Source organism: Antechinus flavipes, chromosome 6 (assembly GCF_016432865.1).
Source record: "Antechinus flavipes isolate AdamAnt ecotype Samford, QLD, Australia chromosome 6, AdamAnt_v2, whole genome shotgun sequence".
NCBI classification, from domain to species: Eukaryota; Metazoa; Chordata; class Mammalia; order Dasyuromorphia; family Dasyuridae; genus Antechinus; species Antechinus flavipes.
Window position 1 is genome coordinate 195,204,191 of NC_067403.1, and position 22,489 is coordinate 195,226,679.

Consider the following 22,489-nt stretch of genomic DNA (forward strand, 5'->3'; position numbering starts at 1 on the left):
CCTTCTCAGATTCTTCTTGTGCAGCAAGATAACTGTATAAATATGTATACATATGTTGCATTTAACATATACCTTAATGTATTTAACATGTATTGATCTACCTGCCATCTAGGGGAGCGGGCGGAGGGAAAGAGGGGAAAAGTTGGAGCAGAAGATTTTGCAAAGGTCCATGCTGAAAAAATTACCCATGAATATGTCTTGTAAATAAACAGATGTAATAATAATAAAAAAAGAAAACAAAACAAATGACAGACAAGATACCAATCTGGGAGTTCCCTATAGCAATTCAACCACAATTCCTGGCCCTGTGAGTTGGAAGTGTTTTTCACAATATCATTGTCGTCCTTTTATAATAGCGGTTGGATTGGATAGTCTCAAATAGAGACCTGGTGGTTTGAACGGATCCTTGTTCATCTCAAAAACCTCCAAAGGGGAGAAATCCTGTCGCCGCTTCCGTTTTAGGAAAAGAGTGAACTAAGGTCGGAATGCTAAGGCAGGGAAGGTGAATCTTACGTAAATATGTTGGAAATAGGGCGAGGGAAGGAGAGTTAAAAAAAACAAAAACAAAACAAAACACGACCTTCTTTCCTCTGCACGTGCTCTCTTCTCCCAGTCTCTCAAACCAAGCAGCTTGTCATTTGGTCTTGAGAACGATTACGCCTGCGCAAAAGTCCAGCGGGGCATATTCAACCCTCCCCATCCCCTCCCACCCCCGGCCCATTTCCTTTACTACGGTTGCGCAGTTAGACTCCTCCCTCTTCCCTCCCATTTGCTCTTCTTTGCCCTCCCCATTTCTTTTCCTCAATATGGTTGCGCGCGGAGCTCAGACTTCTCCCATCTCCCAGTCTCTCCGGCGGCGCGGCGTGCGTGCGTACATACGGGCGTACGTACTTTCTGGGCTGCGCCTGCGCCTGCGCCTGCGCTTATCGGTCGGTGTCGCCTCGTTCCCGTGAGGCAGTGCGGGCCAAAGTAGCGACTGTTGGGGAGCGCGGGATCTGAGAGCGAATGGTTCTGGTTGCTGACGTCGTGTTCAGCGCGGGACTGAGGCTGGTGGGCTCCGGTGCTTCTTTCTTCACGGGAACGGCGAATACTTTGTTCCGAGGCAGAGTTGAGCCGGCAGTGGGGGTTGTTACTAAAAACCTGAAGACCCCCGGAAAGACGCTCCTAAGGTTCTGTCAGTAAACATTTATTAAGCGCCTGCTGTGTGTGAGTGCTGCCCTTTCTCTTAACTCCTTCTGGGGGTCGAAATTGGATTTACAAAGACAAAAATAAAACAATTCCTGCCCTCAAGTAGCTTCTATTCTCCTTTGGCTCTGTGCTGTTGAGCTTTTACAACAGAGACTTGGATAGAAGCTTTTCGGTTTGGTGAGGCGGTGCTGGCAATGACAGCCCCCATGCTGAGTGACAGCTGCAGAGTGCAGCTCTTCCTTGTCTGCTTTTCCACTCCTCAACCGGCCTAGAGACGATGGGAAAGTTTGTGGTGGAAACTGGGAATGTGTGTGGGTCCGAGTAGCTGTTTTCAGATAGAAGGGCAGTCAGAGGGTGGCCTATTTGGGTTTAAATTTTGTAAAAGCCACATTTATGCTTGACATAAGGAAAACCGTTTATAAAATATTTTCCCTATTTAATTTTTTTAAAGTATTTTTCTCCATTAAAAAAATTTAAAAAGTTAAAAAATAATTTTTAACGTTCATTAAATATTTTTTTACGTGCTTCAATTTTTTCCCCTGTCACGGAAAAGCTTCTTAACTAATTAGAATAGATCCAACTCTTTTTTTTTTTAATTATTTTTATTTATTTATTTTTTATTATAATAACTTTTTTTTGACAGAACCCATGCCTGGGTAATTTTTTACAACATTATCCCTTGCACTCACTTCTGTTCCGATTTTTCCTCTCCCTTCCTCCATCCCCTCCTCTAGATGGCAAGCAGTCCTATACATGTTAAATATGTCGCAGTACTAGATCCAACTCCTTTAGGAGATATCGAGGTTTTGTTACTAGAGTTCTTCTGGACCACTCTGTATGAAGAATATTGGTGAGGGGATTCCTGCTCAGGTATAGGTTGGATCGTTTACCTCCTTTGAGGTCTTTTTACAGGTGTGAGATGCTTCGATTGTTGTTAATGGCTTTATACCCCTTAAAAGTACTATCAAAATGGGAGAGTTCATTACTGTTTGGTTAATAATGGTTTGGGAGTGCTTTGGAGAAGCTGGCCTCAGCTTGCCATCTCATTCATTTGAGTTGTAGTCACTCTTGAAACTCACTATTCGAACTCATGTGTATCTGTTTGTCAGCAGCCCTGCCTGCTTTGAGCAAGGTTGTGATTGGAGCCAGGGGTTGGTAATAAGAGGTTTTTAGACACTAGAGGAAAGGTTTTTTTTTTTTTTTTTTCTTTTCTGTTTTGTTTTATTGTTGTTGTTGTTGTTTTTCCCTCTTTGGGGCTTGAGCATGTTATGTACTTCTCAGAAAGGACTGTCACTAATGAGGAAAAATATGCCCCTATCGAGGGTGTCATTTTCTATAGTGCACAATTTTGCAGTTATGACTTGATATCATGTTCTCAGAATGTTTGATTGAGTTCAGTATTTATATTGTACCAAATATTAAGGAATATAAGGATAACAAGGTATGAGAAATCTTTATAGATGGGGAGGACATGAATGAATGAAGAACACATTACGTATTTAATGTGTACAAAGGAAGAATCTAGATATTGAGATAGATAAAGGCAAAGAAAACCTGAGTGCAAATGTGGCCTCAGATGCTAACTGACCCGAGACAAGTTTTTTTTGCTTCAATTTCCTCAGTAGGGATAGTAACAGCACCTACTTTGCAGAGTTATTGTCAGGATCAAAAGAGATAATATTTATAATGTGCTTAGCCCTGTGTTTGGCTATATAAAAGTGCTTATTTCCCTTCCTTATGTCAAGTTATAGGGTTACACAAAGAAAAATGAGACAGGAGCTCATATTTTAATGGGTCAGAAAACACTACAAAAGGTTTCACTTGCAGGTCAGATGGGAAGTCCCTGTGATATAACAGACATTAATGTTCTTTAATGTCATTTTTGTTGATAACAGCTTCTGGTTGTTGAACTATTTAATACTGTCAAAGACTTTATTGTCAAGATCTTCTTTTTTGAGTCTTAAGTATATTTATATGTAGCTGTAGATTCTGAGGAGCAATTATCAGATTGCATCTCTTCTAGGGTGATGACTAAGGATGCTGAACTGGAATCAGTGCTTTTGGATTGAGAAGTCTAGGCTATCTCCACAAAGATGTGAAGGGAGAGATGGGGATTAAGGTAGTTCTGATAGGGGGGCTTTGCTGTTTAAGCTAAGCGGGTTCCAGTCCTATGTTTGGTAAGTGGTTGACATTAGGTAGGGTGGCTGATTCTTTTCCCCGCAGAAGTTACTTGTAATATAAAATGTTCATATCTATTAATTATTAATTAATTATTCATAATTATTAATAAAAGAATAAGTTTACCGTAATAGACAAATTGATATTGAATATTTTTGAGTTATTACTAAGAGCTACAAAATACAATATTAAGCCAGAGAAAGAGAAGATGATTCCTGTGGATTCAAACTTTTCCTCTGGTATTTACTCCTTGTTTGACTGGGCAAGTCATTTAACTTCCTCAGACCTCAATTTGTTCTTGTTGTTTTGTTTTTTTTTTTTCTCCTTGAAAGTAATGGGATTGGACTGGCTAGCCTGTGAATAACTTCTAGTTATTGATCTTTGAGCCAGTAGAAAGGAGCAGTAATTGGAAATGACATTGCAAAAGGAAACCTAAAAGATGAGTACAAACCATCTTGAAGCTCAAAAGGAGTATAATGTATAAATTTTTTTTTATCATATATTAACTAAAATTCATATCCTATTATATGTGCTGAATCAACAGAAGCCATTTAGGTTCTTATGTCAGGGTTCTTGTCCCATGATATATAAATTCCAGACAAATTCCAGACCAGCAGTACATGAAAGAAGATGTTAATAATTTTGAGAAGATTTTGAAGTATTAACTATATTTTTGAGATAATTTGGATATGTTCCATATGAGACCTCAAATTCCTTTCTTCTTCCATCTCTATATTTCCATGTTGCTAGTGCTCCCAACTCTAATCCATAGTTGCATGAGTTATATTTTCTGCCTCTTTCCCTGGCTGCCTGCCTTATTTTACCATTCCATCCCCCTATTTCCACGTTACTGTCTGTCTCTGTATCCCTCTCTGCTTTTCAATACCTATATCTGTGCCTTATTACAATGCAATTGCATTCCTATTTTCGGCTGCCAATAATGGTCATTCTGTGTGAATATCCAAAGAATAGATTACGCATACCCTCATTTCAGAATTTCTTATATTAATTCTCAATTCAATAGATATTTTTCCCTTTTAAATAGTAGGGATGAACACTACTAAAAAAAAAGTATATGACTAAAGGATTAGGAAAGATAAATTCATTCATTTAAAAAATTGTGTCTGCTTTTTGCATGTCATATATGGTGGAATCCAAGAATATAGTTTGTTTTTAAGAAACTTACTTTTTTTAGGGAATTAAACATGTACATTAAAAAAGTTAATATAAGGCATTTTGTGATTAAGGGCCAGGTGAGTGTATAAGATGATAAGTATCCCATCAGTTCAGGTTAAGAAAGATGATCATAATCCAGCCATTCTGGAGAGCAATTTGGAACTATGCTCAAAAAGTTATCAAACTGTGCATAGCCTTTGATCCAGCAGTGTTTCTACTGGGCATATACCCCAAAGAGATACTAAAAAAGGGAAAGGGACCTCTATGTGCCAAAATGTTTGTGGCAGCCCTGTTTGTAGTGTCTAGAAACTGGAAAATGAATGGATGCCCATCAATTGGAGAATGGTTGAGTAAATTGTGGTATATGAATGTTATGGAATATTATTGTTCTGTAAGAAATGACCAGCAGGATGATTTCAGAGAGGCTTGGAGAGACTTACATCAACTGATGCTAAGTAAAATGAGCAGAACCAGGAGATCATTATATACTTCAACAACAATACTATATGAGGATGTATTCTTATGGAAGTGGATCTGTTCGACAAAGAGATCTAACTCAGTTTCAATTGATCAAGGGTGGACAGAAGCAGCTACACCCAAAGAAAGAACATTGGGAAATGAATGTAAACTGCTTGCATTTTTGTTTTTCTTCTCAGGTTATTTTTATCTTCTGAATCCAATTCTTCCTGTGCAACAAGAGCTGTTCGGTTCTGTACACATATATTGTATCTAGGATACACTGTGACATATTTAACATGTAAAGGACTGCTTGCCATCTGGGGGAAGGGGTGAAGGAAGGGAGGGGAAAAGTTGGAACAGAAGTGAGTGCAAGGGATAATGTTGTAAAAAAATTACCCAGGGATGGGCTGTGTCAATAAAAAGCTATAATTAAAAAAAAAGAAAGAAAGAAAGATCATCATAGACTCAGGACTAGAAGAGATCTTAGAGGTCATTGGTTCTGTATCTGAATGAACAGAGATGGCAGAAAGAAAAATCTTAAATACAGAACAATCTCTGAAGACTTTACAGCTTTGTCTTTCCCCATGGAAGCTGTGTATTGTGCTTTTTCCATGATTTGTAATGTCAGGTTATTTTGTAATTAATGATTTTTTTTTTTTCCTGGATTTATTTTAGCATTGTAAACTTTGTAAGCTTTGTAGAGTTTTTGTAAAAAGAGGCAAATTCTGATGCTCTGATAATAAGGGCACATGACAGATATTGATCTATCTGCATTGATTTGCACTGAATGACATTTTTCTGTCTGGAAATTCTATCTGATCCTTTTTAAAAAATCATATAAAGGAATTTTCATACTATTTAAAGTAGTAACATTTCCCTCTGTGAATTCCTCTCATATAACACTGGACTTGCTTCCTAAGCAAGATCTATCTTCTTTGTCATCAAGACTTTATTGATCCTTTTCCATTCATTAAATTAAAACAAAAAATCCCTGGGTTGGAGTACTCAGGGAAGCTTTATTAAAGACAAAGGATAGGTAATGTTGCTCTAAAAAGGGGGAAGGAGGTCCAAGTAGTTCATGAACAGAACAGTTTGAACACAGTATAACTTTATTTTTTTCCAGTAGTCAGTGGGCCTAACAATTTGGCTGAAAGGGCTGGTTTACATTCAGTCAATTTTATGTCTGTTGTACTAAATAGATGCTCTATAGATATAGTTAGTTTGTCTATAAAGTTGTGTATCCTTGCTCTCCCAGACCTAAAACTATATTATAAAGCAGCAGTTATCAAAACCATTTGGTACTGGCTAAGAAATCGAGTAGTTACCCTGGGCAAGTCACTTAATCCCAATTGCCTCAACCAAAAAAAAAAGAAAAAAGAAAAGAAAAGAAAAGAATAGTTGATCACTGGAATAGATTAGGTTCACAGGACAAAATAGTCAATGACTATAGTAATTTAGTGTTTGCAAACCCAAAGACCCCAGATTTTGGGATAAGAACTCATTATTTCACAAAAACTGCTGGGAAAATTGGAAATTAGTATAGCAGAAACTAGGCATTGACCCACACCTAACACTGTATACCAAGATAAGATCAAAATGGTTTCATGATTTAGACATAAAGAGTGACATTATAAGCAAATTAGAAGAACAAAGAATAATTTACCTCTCAGGTCTGTGGAGAAGGAATGAATTTGTGGCCAAAGAAGAGCTGGAATTCATTATTGAACATAAAATAGATAATTTTTATTATATTAATTTAAAAAGTTTTTGTACATACAAAAGCAATACAGACAAAATTCGAAGGGAAATAACAAAACTGGGAAAAAAATTTTATATTGAGGGGTTCTGATAAAGGTCTCATTTCTAAAATATATAGAGAATTGACTCAACTTTATAAGAATTCAAATCATCCTCCAATTTATAAATGGTCAAAGGATATGAACAGACAATTTTCAGATGAAGAAATTGAAACTATTTCTAGTCATAGGAAAAGTGCTCTAAATCACTATTGATCAGAGAAATGCAAATCAAGACAACTCTAAGGTACCATTACACACTTCTCGGATTGGCTAAAATGACAGGAAAAGATAATGACAAATGTTGGAGGGGATGTGGGAAAACTGGGACACTGATACATTGTTGGTGGAGTTGTGAACTGATCCAACCATTCTGAAGAACAATTTGGAACTGTGCCCAAAGGGCTATCAAACTGTGCATACCCTTTGATCCAGCAGTATTTCTATTGGACTTATATTCCAAAGAGATTTTTAAAGGTGGGAAAGGGACCCACATATGCAAAAATATTTGTACCAGCCCTTTTTGTAGAGGCATGGAACTTGAAATTTAGTGGATGCCCATCAGTTGGAGAATGGCTGAATAAGTTATGGTACATGAATATTATGGAATATTGTTGTACTATAAGAAATGATCAGCAGGTTGATTTCAGAAAGGTCTGGAGAGACTTATGAATTGATGCTAAGTGAAGTGAGCAGAACCAGGAGATTATTGTACATGGCAACAGCAAGATTATACGATGATCAATTCTGATGAATGTGGCTCTTTTCAATAATAAGATGATTGAGGCCAGTTCCAATGATCTTCTGATGAAGAGAGCCATCTACACCCAGAGAGAGGACTGCGGGAACTGAGTGTGGTTCACAACTTCCACATTTTCACTCTTTTTGTTGTCGTTTGCTTGCATTTTTTCTTATTTTTTTTCCTTTTTGATTTTTCTTGTGCAGCAAGATAATTGTATAAATGTGAATACATATATTGGATTTAACATATTTTTGGCATGCATGTTTAACATATATTGGATTGCTTGCCATCTGGGAGAGGGGGAAGAGCTAGGGGAAAATTTGGAACACAACGATTTGCAAAGGTCAGTGTTAGAAAAATTATCCATGTATATATTTAAAAAAAAAAACTTCAATAAAAAATAAAGTTATGGGCTTGATTTTTATAAACAACATATAATTTAGCTTTTAATAGCATTTTACAGTTTTCTAAGGACTTTGGCCTTATAGCTTTTGTTCTTAATAACATAACTGTGACATGGACTAGGAAGGAATAATTATTCCCATTTTATAATTAAGGAAGCTGAGGTAGAAAAAATACTTGACTATTTTGAGGTCATATAGCAACTTAAGTAAGAGAAATCAGGACTTGAATTAAGGTTTTCTTACTGAAATCCATTGAGCTGTCCATTACAAATTCTTTGGGAGAGTTCTTGGATGATGATGATTGATAGTGGGGGGAATAACATATCATGTGTACTATCTTTACTTTCACAAATATGCTTTGGGATATTTGAGCATAATAAATAGTTGAAATGATAGCTTAGTCACTTTATTTGCATAATTCTAAATTGCTTTTTAAAATGATTGTATACTACCACCAACAGGGTACCCATATGCCTATCTTTGTACAATCCCTCCAGCATACTTATTTACTTTTTTTGTTTTGGTCATCTTTACCAATTTGCAGGATGTAAAGTAAAAACTTAGAGTTCTTTTGATTTGTATTTGTCATTAGTGATTTGGAACATTCTTTCATGTGGTTGTTGATACTTTAAAAATTCTTTTGAGAAATATTTGTTCAAATCAGATGCTTTGATTACTTATCAATTAGGAAATGGCCATTGATTTTACTTACACACACACAAATACATATGCACATCTGCTAATTGTTTATATGTCTTAGATATTAAACTTATAAAAAATTTGGTACAAAGATTTTTTTTTCCATTTGACTGCTTCCCTTTATCAACTTAGGTACATTAGTTTTGCTATGTAGAACCTCTTTAGTTTCATATAATCCAAGTTGTCTATTTTATCTTTTGTAATAATTGACTCTGTTCCTTTTTTAATTAAAATACATTTTCTATCCATGGATGTGAGAGGTATATGATCTTCTTTTTTAATTTTTCTAAAAAATAAAATAATCTTTATTTAGAATGCATTGTAGAATATTAGGTAAAATATTTGTCTAAGCTTAATTACTTCCAGTGTTGCCAGAACTTTTTATTAAATGGAGAGTTCTTTCCTAAGTATTTTACTTTACATTTATCAAACATTGGGTTGAGTTCCATTGTTTCTGATTTTCCCTTGTGTTCTATTTGTTTTTTTTTTGTTCTGTTGATCTCTTGTTTTTTAACCAATACTAGATGGTTTTGATAACCATTTCTTTATAATCCAATTTGAGGTCTGGAAATACTATTTCCTCTTCTTTCTTACCTCTTCATTATTTTTCTTGATATTCTAGATCTTTTATTTTCTCTAACTGAATTTGGTTACTATTTTATTAAGTTATTATTAAGTATCCTTTTTGGTAATTTGGCTGGCATGACATTAAAATGTAAATTAAATTTGAAAATATTGGCTCAGTTCAGTCAAGAATATTGAATATTCTTCCAGCTATTTAGGTTTTAAGGAGTAAAATATCACTCATTAAGATACTTAAAACTTTTTCTCTAGGGTTCCTATTTAAATGTAATCCAGATTCAGCAGACAAAGGAGAATAAATTTCTAATATATAAGATCATAATGGGGGGAGAGGAAGGCCTTTAATTATGCTATATATACATAAATGATATACATATATATGAGTATATGCATGTGTATGTTTTTTAGCAAGTAGTATCAATTAATTTATACTTCTCAGAGGAAAGACTGCATTTGCAATTACAGAATTCTAAGAAGCAAACATATCCTTTGAAACAGTGTAAGAAAAGTCATATAGACTGTGAATAAGGAATTGTGGAGTGAATTGGCAGTAATAGTTTAAGGGTCCTTACAATAGGTTTTCATAGGGAGAATATTTAATAAGCAACAAAAACCTTAAGTGAATAATTCTTCAAGAATAGTAGATTAGAACTATTTGATTATCCAAAAAACAAAACAAAGCATTAAGACAATTTTTTTTTCTTTTACAGGATTTTTTTTTTTTTAAACCTGACGATATCTACAGTGTGAGAAAGCACATTTGTAGAAATGACAATTCAAGTCGAAAGGTAACCAGTTTGGGGATATAATTTTTGGGCTATAGTATGCATAGATTTCATATTAAGTTTTAGTTTTAACTGATATAGTTGGCATTACAAATTTTTTTTTTTTTTTTGTTATATAATTTTGCTAAGATCCTTAAGGGTTGAAGGAATGAACAAACACAACTGCCTAAATTGTAGGAGTAGGTATGGAATCATTTGGGGCTCTAAGATATATAATAGAATTGTTTATATTTTATCTCAATAGGAATTAGGGATGAAGAGGTAAAAGCTGGGAAAGTAGGTTGTGTGGGTACCTCAGAAAATCAGAAAATATTTAAATGTGTTACTCAAACCAAGTTTAGCATCCCATCTCCTGATAGCACAGCTTTTTGTCCTTACATGGGAAGCATTTAACTGTTTGTTTACCCCTGTCTCTTACAAACTATGTTTAGCTTGTCACATCTTCCCCCACCAAACCCCCCAGTCCTCAAATTCCTAGGTTCCATATTCCAACCCTGCCCCTCTACCTCCAGTTACATTGTATTTACTTATTTGTATATACAGTTTTGTCCTTCCTATAAGTAAGGTTCTTGAAAGCAATAACTATTGATTTGTGTTTTTTTGTTCTCAGTTCTTGGCACAGTGCCTTTGCATATAGCAGGAACCTAGAAAATGTTTGTTAACTTTACTTTCATGTACTTTCTTGAACTTCTTACATGTTAATGAAAAAAATGTTTTATTCTAAGGGGTTTTAGGGTAATCACCAGTTCTTTCAGAATATAGGGTTATGAAAATGTGTTTTTGTATTTTAGTAATTAGAGCCATTTGTGATTGTTAAAAAAGGTTTCAATTCCTGGATTATTCATATTTATAAAAGTTAGTCTGCATCTCTCTATAAATATTATACACCATTATTTTAGGGATACTGATCCTGGACATAATTAATTTTTGGAGAGTATGTTGAATAGTAGTATTTGTTTTCCAATGCCTATTATAACATTTAATCCAAGGTTTTTTGTTTTTGTTTTTTGGTCATTTTAGGGAAAAAGTGGGGAGAATGATACTCTCTATAGTTTGGAGTGATAATGTAGAGGACTGTGATCTATATCATGAATTTAGGGGAATTTATAGTCCAAATCCCAAACTCTAATAATGTTGTACTATAAAACTCAGGCAAACTTTTTGGCCATTTTTTCTTTGAATAAATAAGCTTTTTGGTTTCATAAATAAGACTCTTCTTTGGTAGTGATTTAAGCTTCTACCACTGCTAGGTGCTGAAGATACAAAGACAGAAGAGAAGCTGCTCCCTTCTGCCCCCAAGGTGCTTAGATTCTACTAGGGAGCTAAATATACACAGGTAAATAAATACAAGATATAATTTGAAGAGGAAACTCTAACAATTGAGGGAATCAGGAAGGGATTCTTAGAAGTGATATGCAACTTAGGTGAAAATTCACTTTATATTTCTACCTTAAGAGACTACTTACTTAAGTTGTCTGAAAAAATTGATATATTTTACTCCAAAATCTAAATTTTTGACTGGAAAGTAATGTAGATATTGGGAGCTGAAATGGTTTGTGTCAACTCTCTTTTAAAGGGTCAAAATCCTTTAAAATCATTATCTTTAAATACCTAGATTAGCTTGATATTTATAATATTTATAAATACTGCTATCACTCATATTTGTATATAGAATTCTGGTCCCTACTAACAATTCCCAAGAACTATTTTTATATGCATTGTTATTGGTAATTGATTTTTGATAATATTATTGATATTGGTAAATAGTTATTGTTATTGGTAAATAATTGGTAAATTTGTTTTTGGTAAATAATAACCCTCAATTATTGGTAAGTAATGCCCTCAATTATATTTTTACCCCTCAGTTATATTTGAGGAAATTTAGCTACATAAGATGAATTTAATTTGGGAAAACTGCATCCCCTGAATTGCTTAATTTTCATTTTGAATGTCATTTGAGTTTTTATCCACTTTGTAGGTAAGTAATAGTATGAAAACAATATGCTATTAATACACAAGTTTATTTTGGATATCCAATCTACTCATTTGTGATGTAATACTTGCTTTTTTTTCATAGGAAATACTGTAGTTTTTAAGAAAAAAAAATTTTTTTTTTGGTCTATGGATTAAAAGTGAAATCAGTATCCTGTGTGCTTGTTGCTTGGATTTTTTAAAAAAGCACATAAATCAGAATAAAAAAAATTCATTTAAAAAGTTTTGGCAATTAAGACATGAGTTGTGGAAATGAGTTTGTGGAAACATTAAAAAAAATTGGTTATCCTAAGAGTGATAATCTTAATGGAGAAGATTTTGACTGGTTGTTTGAAACTGTTGAAAATAAACCTTTTTTGGAGTGGTTCTGTAGAAATGTAAATGAACAGCATGTATTGACTGAAAAAGAACTGCAAGCTTTTAACACCCTTCAAAAATCTGGCAAGCCCATCCTAGAAGAACAAGCATTGGATGAAGTTCTTAAAACTTGTAAAACTTCTGATCTGAAAACATGTAGTTATGAAGGAATTGAGTTAGAAAAATTAGAGACCGAACTCCAAGCTCTTCAGAAGTTAAAAAATCTAAAAATTCAGCGTCGTAATAAATTTCAATCGATAGCTTCAACAAATAGTCATAGATTATTCCAATTAAAGTCTAAAGAAGAAGAAGTTACTAAAAATCTGAAGGAGAGTCAGGGATTTCTGAATGCTGTAAATACCAAAATAACTAATCAACTTCAAGATCTCATTGATGGAGTTGAGAAATTAACATCATTTTTTGATTGTTCAGAGACAAAACAAAGGACAACTCCTCCAGTATTTTTATCTCAACTTGCTTTGGAAAAATACTTAAACCAAGAAGGACAAAGTACAGTAGCATTAACTTTGTATACCAAAAAGCATTTCTTTCAAGGTATACAGGAATTAGTTGAAAGTTCGAATGAAGAAAATTTTCAGCTTTTTGATATACAAACACCATCCAGTTGTGGTGATGATGATAATGAAGCCCGTGAGGAAAGGAGGAATGAGATGTCAAGGCTGCAGCTGGCTTATATTTGTGCCCAACATCAGTTAATTCAATTGAAAGCAAATGAATGTAGCCTTCGGTCACGTATAAAATGGGCAGAGGAGACTCTTCAAACCCTAACAAGCAAGGTAAGGTGAAAAATTAATCTCATTTAAGGAGAAAAATATAGTAAATACTGTTAAATTACTTAAAAGGGGAGATAGCAGATAATTGTGTTTCCTTATTGCCAATTTTTCTAATGAATAACCATAATGTGCCAGTATTTGAAAATTTTACAGTAATCAGATTCTTAACTTCAAACTTCAAAATTCAGATAAATGTGTTTTAATAAAGGCATGGATATTACTCATACCTCCTCTTGGCTAATTTTGATGTTTTTATAGACATTTTTATTTTTATATGGTTATAGTGTATATATTATTTTTCTTTTCTGTGCTTTACATTATGGAATATCTTTTAAAAAAATTTTAGGTCCCTCAAATTTATAATTTTTAATGGCACTATATTGATACACTAGAGTTTACTGAACCATTTGCAAATTATTAAACATTTAAGTAGTTTCTAGTTCTTTTGTGATCAGAAATGACAACTGTAAAGGGCTGAAACTCTGAGTTGATGCACTGAGGTCAGACAACCGAGCACTTAAGTCTAATTACCGATTGGACAATATTCTATTAGCATATGCTTGGCCCTTCCCACTCTTCTGTGCTGTTTCAATCTTTTGGTATATACAGAAAATTGTGGGAAGGATTGGGGGGTGGAGTAAGACAAGCGAGAGTCACTTTGGCAGTAGATGAGGAAGAAACAGGTTGTCGAAATCCTGCATCCATCCAATTCACTTCTACCCCTAAAGACCAAGAATAAAAACCAAGGACTTTTGCTTATCCTGATTCCGGCTGATTCTAAGGTATCTAGGGTTCTAACTCAGTCTTCACAACAACACACACACACACATACACACATACACCCTCTTTAGGATAATTTCTTTCACAGTGTATTCTCTTTTTTCCCCCCTGGTGTAAAGATTATTGGACCAAAGGGCATGATTATTTCTATAACTTATGTACCACCAGTTTGTTTTCCAAGGAAATTCTATTAATATATAATTCACTAGTAGTGTATTAAAATACTTGTCTCTGTATAATCCCTTGGGCACTGAATTTTATTGATTTATTTTTATAAAGTGATCAACAGTTGATTACTCTTTATTAATTGAAATCATAAATATTGAGGATAACGTAAGTCTCTGTTAAGTTTCATCAATTTGAATTTTACTAATTTGAAATTTATGAACATTCAAATATGGGTAATACAGAGGCAGACTACCTTTTTTTAAAAAAAGAGTAGTGTTGATTTTTAAAATTTTTTATTGTATATTGTGGGTTGTCTGGTTGTAGTGATCTTTGTTATTTAGTAGTTGTATATAAGTATATTTACTAGAAGTTTTTATGTGTCACTGTTTTTAAGATAATAATTTTATCCAAAAACATCTATAAAAGGTTCTAATAATGTCTGTCAAAGAAGTAATATCAGTTAATTGATGTAGGAGAGTAGCTTTCCTGGAAAAGTTCTTCATTTTAGACAACAAAGTTTTAAAAAATGTTTAGCCAGTTTCCATTTGCATATGATTAATGTATTGATTACAAAGGATCATCTTGGTGGAGCTTGTTAGTTATTAGTATGGAGTACTACTGTATGTATTAACAAAATAACTTTAAAAGTAACTATTCAGTATCAAAGTAGCTTTTTCTCCAGTTCCATATTGTTTTTCTTTTTTAACTAATCTATTTTCAGAATGCATGACTTTTTTTGGTAGGGGGCAGATATTAGCCTTTATAATTATATTTGCTTTAGTTTAATATTAAAATTAGTTTTCAATTCATTTCATACATCAAGTGAGGGTCATAGGTTGAAAGTCAAAATGGGAAAGAAGTTTAAAAAAATGTTTGTTTTTGGATTGCTTAAAGATTTATAACTATTTTGCTTTTTTGTTGTTGTTGTTGTTCAGGCTATTGGCAAAGAAGATGTAGAGGTTAAAATTTCTAGATTTAGCAGTGAGATACTAAAACTTGAAGAACAAATCACCCAACTGAAAAATAAAACATTGCCTACTGTGGTCAAAGAAAATGCTCAGTTACTGAATATGCCAGTTGTAAAGGGAGATTTTGATCGGCAGCTTGCTAGACAAGACTATTATACATCAAGACAAGAATTAGTTCTTAATCAGCTGATAAAACAGAAGGCATCTTTTGAACTTCTGCAACTAGCATATGAAATTGAATTGAGAAAGCATCGTGATACTCACCGGCAACTTGAAAACTTGACTCAAGAACTTAGTCAAAGTAATACTATTCTGCATCAACGATTAGAAATGTTAGCTGACCCTTCTGTATCTCAGCAGACCCATCCAAGAAATACTATTGATGCCAAGGATTGTTCTACTCATAGGTATGTGTCATGATTATACTGTCAACATTGATATTTGAAGGGACCTTAGGTAACAAACATTGGGATTATATATTCTCTTTATCTTTCAGTTAATGATCTGGTTGAGTAGATATCTGCTATAGATTATTATTTGTAGAAAAAATTCTGTTCTTTTTTTATGAGAGGTAACATGACAAAATATATAGAGAAGTGGTCTTGAAATCAATGTAACTTGATTACATTGATTACATTGTCTTATCTCTATGTGACACTATACAAATTATAAAGCTTACAGACCAGTGCAACTGCACAGATAAAAATGTCATTGGGAACTGTTTAATAAAATATAACACACCATAGTTAATGTTAGTGATTTTCTAAGTATGAAGCAGAATGGATGAAGCGATCCCTTTTTGTTTGAGTTTTACACTACTTATCTAGGCAGCTCTATAAGAGGTTTCAAAGAAGTGATGACCTGCATTGGTAGGAGTTTACTTATCTGAGAGCAACTTATACCATTGAAATTGGAACAGATATCCCCGTATTAATTTGTGCCATCATAAACTGTGTGTGTGTGTGTGTGTGTGTGTACACAAGGAAGAGAGAGAGTGTTAGATTTTTTTCCAAGGCTTTTATATCCTGCTCTCTCATGAGCCTTAAGAATCAATCTCTCAATGCTCTCAAAATTGTCACTGATAGCATGAGAAGTATGTATTTTGGTCGGTCTAGTTCAGCTGCTTATTCTTTCTTGGTTCTCTTCTTCATGTTGGAAACTGAGAACTGAGATATTTAAGAGTCCAAATGTAAGTCCATTGTAATTGATGGTGAAGAGTTTGTGATAAAAATAATGTTAGATCATTTGCTTCATGGAAACTGAAAACATCTTGAATGATTTAGAGCAAAGCATTGTTAAATTCTACCTTAGAGCTGGTCCTTCTGCTAACTGTTTGGTTGATCTTGAATAAACTATGTCTACTTTTTGTTTCTCATTTTCCTTCTTTGACATGTTCTCTAAAATCCCTACTAGTTTTTAAAAACTAAAAAGCCTAAACTTAAATTTTCTTTGAAAGAGATTTGGACAGCTCTTCCTAATTAAAGAAGTGGGTTGCCTTTGTTTTCTCTTATATTCCATGTAACAAGAAGTACACTACCTTTCTTAGAAGCCTGTAAGTCTGGGAGTGGACTTTGTGTGTGCTTCATTGAAACTTATCTTTTATACAGGATTGTGTTGTTGAGTTGTATCTGATTCTCTGATTTCCTTTGGTTTGTTTGTTTGTTTGTTTGTTTTGGCAAAGATACTGGAAACGTTTGCCATTTCCTCTTCTAGCTTATTTTATAGATGAGGATATAAGATTTAGTGACTTGTTCAGGGTCACATAGCTAGTAAATGTCTGTCAGCCACTTTGCTCATGAAAGAACAGTTCACTTTATTGTATCTCAAAAACCAATTTGTCTGGGATAGGATTAATGATAACAACTCACATTTATATAGCACTCAAATTTTTGCAAAGTATTTTCATCATGGTCCTGTGAAGTTAACCAGGTATCTTATCCCCATTTTTAAAATGATGAAACAGGCTAAGGTTAAGTAATGGACCTGTTGTTCGATAGTGTTTGAAGAGAAATATAGTTATATCTAATATTTGGTGGAAAATGGAAACCAGTTTTTATGTACTGTAATTACTTAGACTAATGTACCTGAGTAGTGTAATGTTATCTTGATTTAGTAATGACTATCTTGATTTGGTTTGATTCAGTAACAGATGCATTGATTATTTTAAGTCAAATATTTTAAGTCAAAATAGTCTCTACTATGATGATCTATATTTAAGAAAATGTTGACTTTACAATTGTATTCCCATTAATCTGATAATTTTTTTTTAAAATACTGGTTTAGGCTTTATGAACTTTTAGAAGGGGGAAATAAGAAACAAGAGCTGTTCAGAACATATGAAGGCTTGGAAGAAGTGGCTCAAAAACTGAAGCAAGACGTTTCTTCTATACGAGATCAGTTGACAATAACTGCTCAAGAGCATGCTCTCTTTCTGTCCAAACTGAATAATGGTGTGGATATGCTTTGTGATACTTTGTATTGTGGAGGAAACCAGCTTTATCTTAGTGATCAGGTATGTATTGGCTTTACACAGAACTATGCATGAAGGACCTTAATACATGGGAGTCTAAGAATATATTGCAAAATAATTGTGATGCATCTTATCGAGTCCAAAATGATATATTGAAGTATAAGTTTAATATTTAAATATTGAGGGAATATAGGGTAAAATAAATCACATTGTGAAAATGGTTAATAAACAAAAATTTTCTCTTAAGATGTAAATTCAGCTGAATCTAAAAATTGGTTATGAATATCGATTGAAAAGGTAGCAAGGATATTCTGGAATGTAAAATGGAATAAATTATAGATGTGTAATAGAAGAGAATGAACAAGTTTAGTGATGGGGAGCTGAGAGTAAAGGTGGAATAAGGACTTAATCAATAGGAGACACTGCATGTTTAAGCTGAGGAGTTTTGATTTGATATGTGTAAGCAGGTCCTGTTAGACTAGAATTAACTGGCAATTAGAGCTTTCCAAAAATGGAATGAGTTACCTCGGGAGATGACAAGTTACTGGTCATCTTCAGGCATTGTGGAAATATGGTAGAAAGGATTTAGATTTTAAGAAGAACCTTCTAAGGACCTCTAAGACCCTTTTCATTTCTAAGGTGGTGTGATTTTGCATAATTATGTTCATGGCAGTAAAGAGATTAATTGAATGCAATAGGTTACTGTTATGAAATACTGTTAATAACTATTTGAAAAGAGGATTTGCCTTGGGTAACTCATCAAGTAGATAAATCTCTGTAAGGACAAAGACCATTAAACTAGGAGTTGGGAGACTTGGTTTCTAAGTCTAATTTGCTACTATCTATGTGATTTTGAGCAAATCTTATAACACATGAGCCTTAACTGTTCTTAAATTTAAGCTACAAAGGTTAAAAGTAATGAACTCCATGATCCATCTAGCTCTGTGTTTCTAGTGTGTGGGCCTCAAAAGTTGACTAATCCAAATCAGAGCAAATTATAATCAATGACTAATTTTGACTAAGTACTTGTTGTTAAAAGTAGTTTACACTAAAGAATTGTGGAGCTATGGTTAAGTCTTTAAAATTGCTTCCCTTTGAGTTTTATAATACTAAACATTGTGTCTAACTTATATAATTGAAGTGTGTATATGTTTTTCTTTTAGGAATTAAAGAAGCAGTTTCATCAAGTTGACTCTCATTTGAAAAAGCTAAATCATCTGCTTATGGATATTCTTGCTAATGTAAAGGCAAAGAGAAGAATTTTGGCAGCTGATAAACTGTATCAAATGGAACGAGAATTATATGTGTATTTTTTCAAAGATAAAGAATATTTACAGAGTATTGTGGAGAATTTAGAATATCAGTTAAAAATTACAACTATTGGTCTTGAAGATTGAAAATCAGATATTCAATATTATATTCATGATATAAAATGTGTACTATTTTTACTTATATTGGGAGTAGCAATTACTTTGTTTCTCCTTGTGCAACATTCTCGTCCAGAGAACCAACAGCTACTAGGAGAGGAGCTTTTGCTCCTCAAAGGAGTTCAGGTGGCCTTTCTCTGTTTTCCCCCAAGGAGGACAAAAGCATTCAGTTACATTGTAATGGGAATGTTATAATGTTCAATTAGATTTCTTTAGTCTCTCATTTTGTCTTTTTTAAATGGAAAAGTTGAAACATTTAAAATAATCAGAAGATTATGCAAGTCAGCATAATAAAGGTATCCCTTGCTGTATACAATAGAACCTTTTTTTTTAGTTGAATGTGAAAATTTTTCATTTATTGAATCTGCTATAAAAACACCCACTATAAGTATAATAATTACAGTTCCTTTTTAGGTACTACTTCATGATTTACAAAATAATTTCCCTATATTATCTCATTTGATCCTCATATCATTATTGAGGAATGTAATACATAGTATTATTATTATCAACCTTGTTTTGTGGATGAAAAAATTGAGGCAATGAGAAGTTGTGACTTGGCCAGGAGTTGTGGTTAGTAAAGGAGTAAGCTGAGTTTGAAGGACTAACCCCAGGTCTTCTGGCACTAAATCCATTTTTTACATTCTAGCATTACTTCTTCTCATAGAATTTGGGAATGATGCTGAAATTGAAGAGAAGACTGCCATGTTGGTAATTTGCACTGGTGGTGATAAAATAATCTCGCATTGTATTTATTGCCTTAAGGACTAGTAGCTGTTATGTAACAGTTGTCCACCCTTTATTATAGGAAAAAGGATGTTGGGACACACACATTTTGGCTTCTTGGAATTGATAGAACAGTATAGATATTGACAGTATTCTTGTGGTTTATGACTGGGCTCCTGAATAAATTTAAAAAGCCATATAAAGAAATCTTCAGACAATATATATCAAATTGTTCTCTCCTTTTATCCATTCTATTGAAGTGAAATTCAATGTATAGTGGTTTTTAAGGGATACCAGTATAGCATTTAAGCAGTTAAAATCTAGAAAACATTTAATATTTATGTGAGGTCCTTTAAGATAATTCAAAGGAAATTAGTCATCATCACAGATACTGAATGCTCACTTTTTATATTTATTGGATTCCTTGTGGTTTTATAGATTTCAAGTTGGCACAATAACAATGTTCAAGAACCAATCTCGCTTTCATAGTCTTTAAGAATATTCATTATTTGTTTTTAATCTGGAATAATAACATAACTCTTTTAGTTTTTTTATTTTTAGTCTTTATGGAACTGTTGATTTCTAAGCTGTAATAATGACAAAATAGTGTAAAATCTGGTTGATATGTGTAATCCTTTTAGCCTGAATATTTTTTTGTTACTATACTAGCTTATTTTAAAAAAATTGTTAACATTTTAATCAAAATTAAATAAGTAGATTTGTGAACCTAATCTCTTTTGAACAGTTATAACAATAAATCTTGATATCCCAAATCAATAAATGTTATCCCCAAATTTAAAATAACTTCTGTCCTCTCCAGAAATTTTATAATTTTCCTAATTTTATTGCCAGTTGTGTTCTCCCAAGGAATCAAATGCATATATACACAACATTCTATATTTATAGTGTGGAATAATAAGAGCTGACATTTATATAGTGTTTTAAAGTTTGCAAAGCAGTTTGCATATACTATCTTCTTTAATCCTGACAGTAAATCTATATTTTTTTCCCAGTTTTCAGATGAGAAAATAGGCTGAAACACATACATGTGTTTATGTCAAATACAGCATTCTTTCTTTACTGTGATATAAAATTAGTACCATCTAGAATTGTATTTTGTTGACTATAGATGGCTGATTTTTTCCCATGGCAGTTTTAGTATCTTTCCTTATTTTTAATTATCTATCTGGGACAGCAATATGACATGCTCAAGCAAATGAGCAATTGGTACCTAGCATGAGGGTTGTAGAGTACAGGAGAGAGAGAGAGAGAGAGAGAGAGAGAGAGAGAGAGAGAGAGAGAGAGAGAGAGTGAGTGTGAGTGTGTGTGTCAGTCAAACACAAATACTTTTTATATTATCTGTACTTCTATTAATTCTTTGAAGATTAACTGTTTTGTAACTCACCTAGTAAACTTTAGTGAATAGAGCACTAGATTAAATTTAAATTATTGAAAATTCTGTTTTTTGCTATATAGTTGGCTGTTTAACAGAATGAGGCTAATTGACATGCCTGTAGATGGTGATGTTAAAAAATTTAGTATAAAAATTTATATGGCTAAAATGATTTAGCTGTTTTGTTCATAAACCTTGTATCTCATTAATTAATACATAAATACTGTTTTGTATTTAGGATTTATATTTTAAAAAAAACATGGAACATTATGAGGGAAATATAGGCTTTGACTTCTCTAAGATGCCGCTATCAGATGTTGCTCAGCGGATAATGGCAGCTATGCATTCATTTGATTTAGTGGAGATTAAGAATTTCAGAGAAAATGAAAAAAGTGAGTAATTTTAATATAAAGTTTTGAAGTTGCTTGTGTTAATTTGAATTTTAAATACTTGTAACAATAGCTCTTAAAATGAAAATAAATAGCAAACATCATTTAAAAACTTGAAAGTGTGTTAGAAAAGTGCCAGTTATAATACACTTTTTAACATATCAAAGCCAAAAATTAATCTTACTTTTTCCAACTTGATACCATTTGAGTTTTTTAATCTGTTGAATCTCTTGTTTCTGTATTCCTTCTGCTCTTGGACTTTTAAAATATTTAAAATATCACCTTCCCAATACTAGTTTACTCTCTGCTTATGAGCTGAAGTAGACATTTGTGAACCTTTCTGGGAATCTATGAGCTATTTTTATAGTTTTCAATCTTGATTGTCAGTCATTGAACTCCATAGGCTAAGACCCATTCACATTTAACCTTCAAAATTCAGACTTGGAAGAATATGGAAGGAATTCTTTTGTCATATTGATGTTATTAGTTAGCATTTAGAAGTTATTGGTTTGAATTTTAGCCTTGCTTTTAACTAGCTGTGTATTTTTCTATGAGTTATTAACTTATCATGAGTGCCACATATAAAATGAGGGGCTTGGACTATATGGTCCCCACAGTTCCTTCCAGCTTTAAAAATCTATGATCCCATGAAACCCTTAAAAGGGATAATTAGAGGCATTGATGTGTCAAAATGGTAAGAGTGTTGGACCTGAAGTCAGAAAGACTCATCTTCCTGAGTTCCAATTTGGCCTCAGATACTTATTAGCTGTGTGACCCTGGGCAAGTCACTTCAGTTTCCTTATCTGTCAAATGAGCTGGAGAAGAAAATGACAAACTAATACCTTTGCCAAGAAAACTCCAAAAAGAGGTCATGAAGTGACAGACATGATGGAAAAGCAACATCTTCAAGGAGATAATTACCAATGTGTATAGTAACTTCCCCATTGGATATTGTTCTATAACTCTTTTAAAGTTATTTTTAATTACTTATTTTAAAGTTATTTTTTAAAATCCAT

At 33.2% G+C, this 22,489-nt stretch overlaps 2 protein-coding genes across 4 annotated transcripts in view; both read left to right on the plus strand.

Annotated features, from left to right (window-relative positions):
- Nucleotides 1–910: 910 nt before the first annotated feature.
- Nucleotides 911–20,495, plus strand: HAUS3 (HAUS augmin like complex subunit 3). 3 transcript variants are annotated; one of them, XM_051967547.1, is made up of 6 exons: nucleotides 911–1,206; nucleotides 9,935–10,012; nucleotides 11,260–13,155; nucleotides 15,036–15,475; nucleotides 17,352–17,580; nucleotides 18,702–20,495. In XM_051967547.1, the coding sequence occupies exons 3-6, from the start codon at nucleotides 12,241–12,243 to the stop codon at nucleotides 18,933–18,935; spliced, it is 1,818 nt and encodes a 605-aa protein (XP_051823507.1). In that variant the 5' UTR covers nucleotides 911–1,206; nucleotides 9,935–10,012; nucleotides 11,260–12,240; the 3' UTR covers nucleotides 18,936–20,495. The 3 variants fall into 3 exon arrangements, with proteins under 3 accessions (XP_051823507.1, XP_051823508.1, XP_051823509.1); XM_051967548.1 differs by having other exon boundaries at nucleotides 911–1,169; XM_051967549.1 differs by lacking the exons at nucleotides 911–1,206; nucleotides 9,935–10,012 and having other exon boundaries at nucleotides 10,029–13,155.
- Nucleotides 20,496–20,993: 498 nt separating this feature from the next.
- POLN (DNA polymerase nu) overlaps nucleotides 20,994–22,489 on the plus strand; it is a 331,195-nt gene continuing 329,699 nt past the window's right edge. Inside the window, exon 1 of the mRNA XM_051966741.1 lies at nucleotides 20,994–21,476. Within this exon, the coding sequence (XP_051822701.1) occupies nucleotides 21,344–21,476 (133 nt within the window). The 5' untranslated portion in view covers nucleotides 20,994–21,343. The remainder of the gene's footprint in view (nucleotides 21,477–22,489) is intronic.

Bases quoted from the DNA above. Each gene is read 5' to 3' on its own strand.
- HAUS3 (XM_051967547.1), top strand. From the start codon at position 12,241: ATGAGTTGTGGAAATGAGTTTGTGGAAACATTAAAAAAAATTGGTTAT. The intron at 13,156-15,035 runs GTAAGGTGAAAA...GTTGTTGTTCAG, and splicing joins TTCAAACCCTAACAAGCAAG to GCTATTGGCAAAGAAGATGT. The intron at 17,581-18,701 runs GTATGTATTGGC...TTTTTCTTTTAG, and splicing joins AGCTTTATCTTAGTGATCAG to GAATTAAAGAAGCAGTTTCA.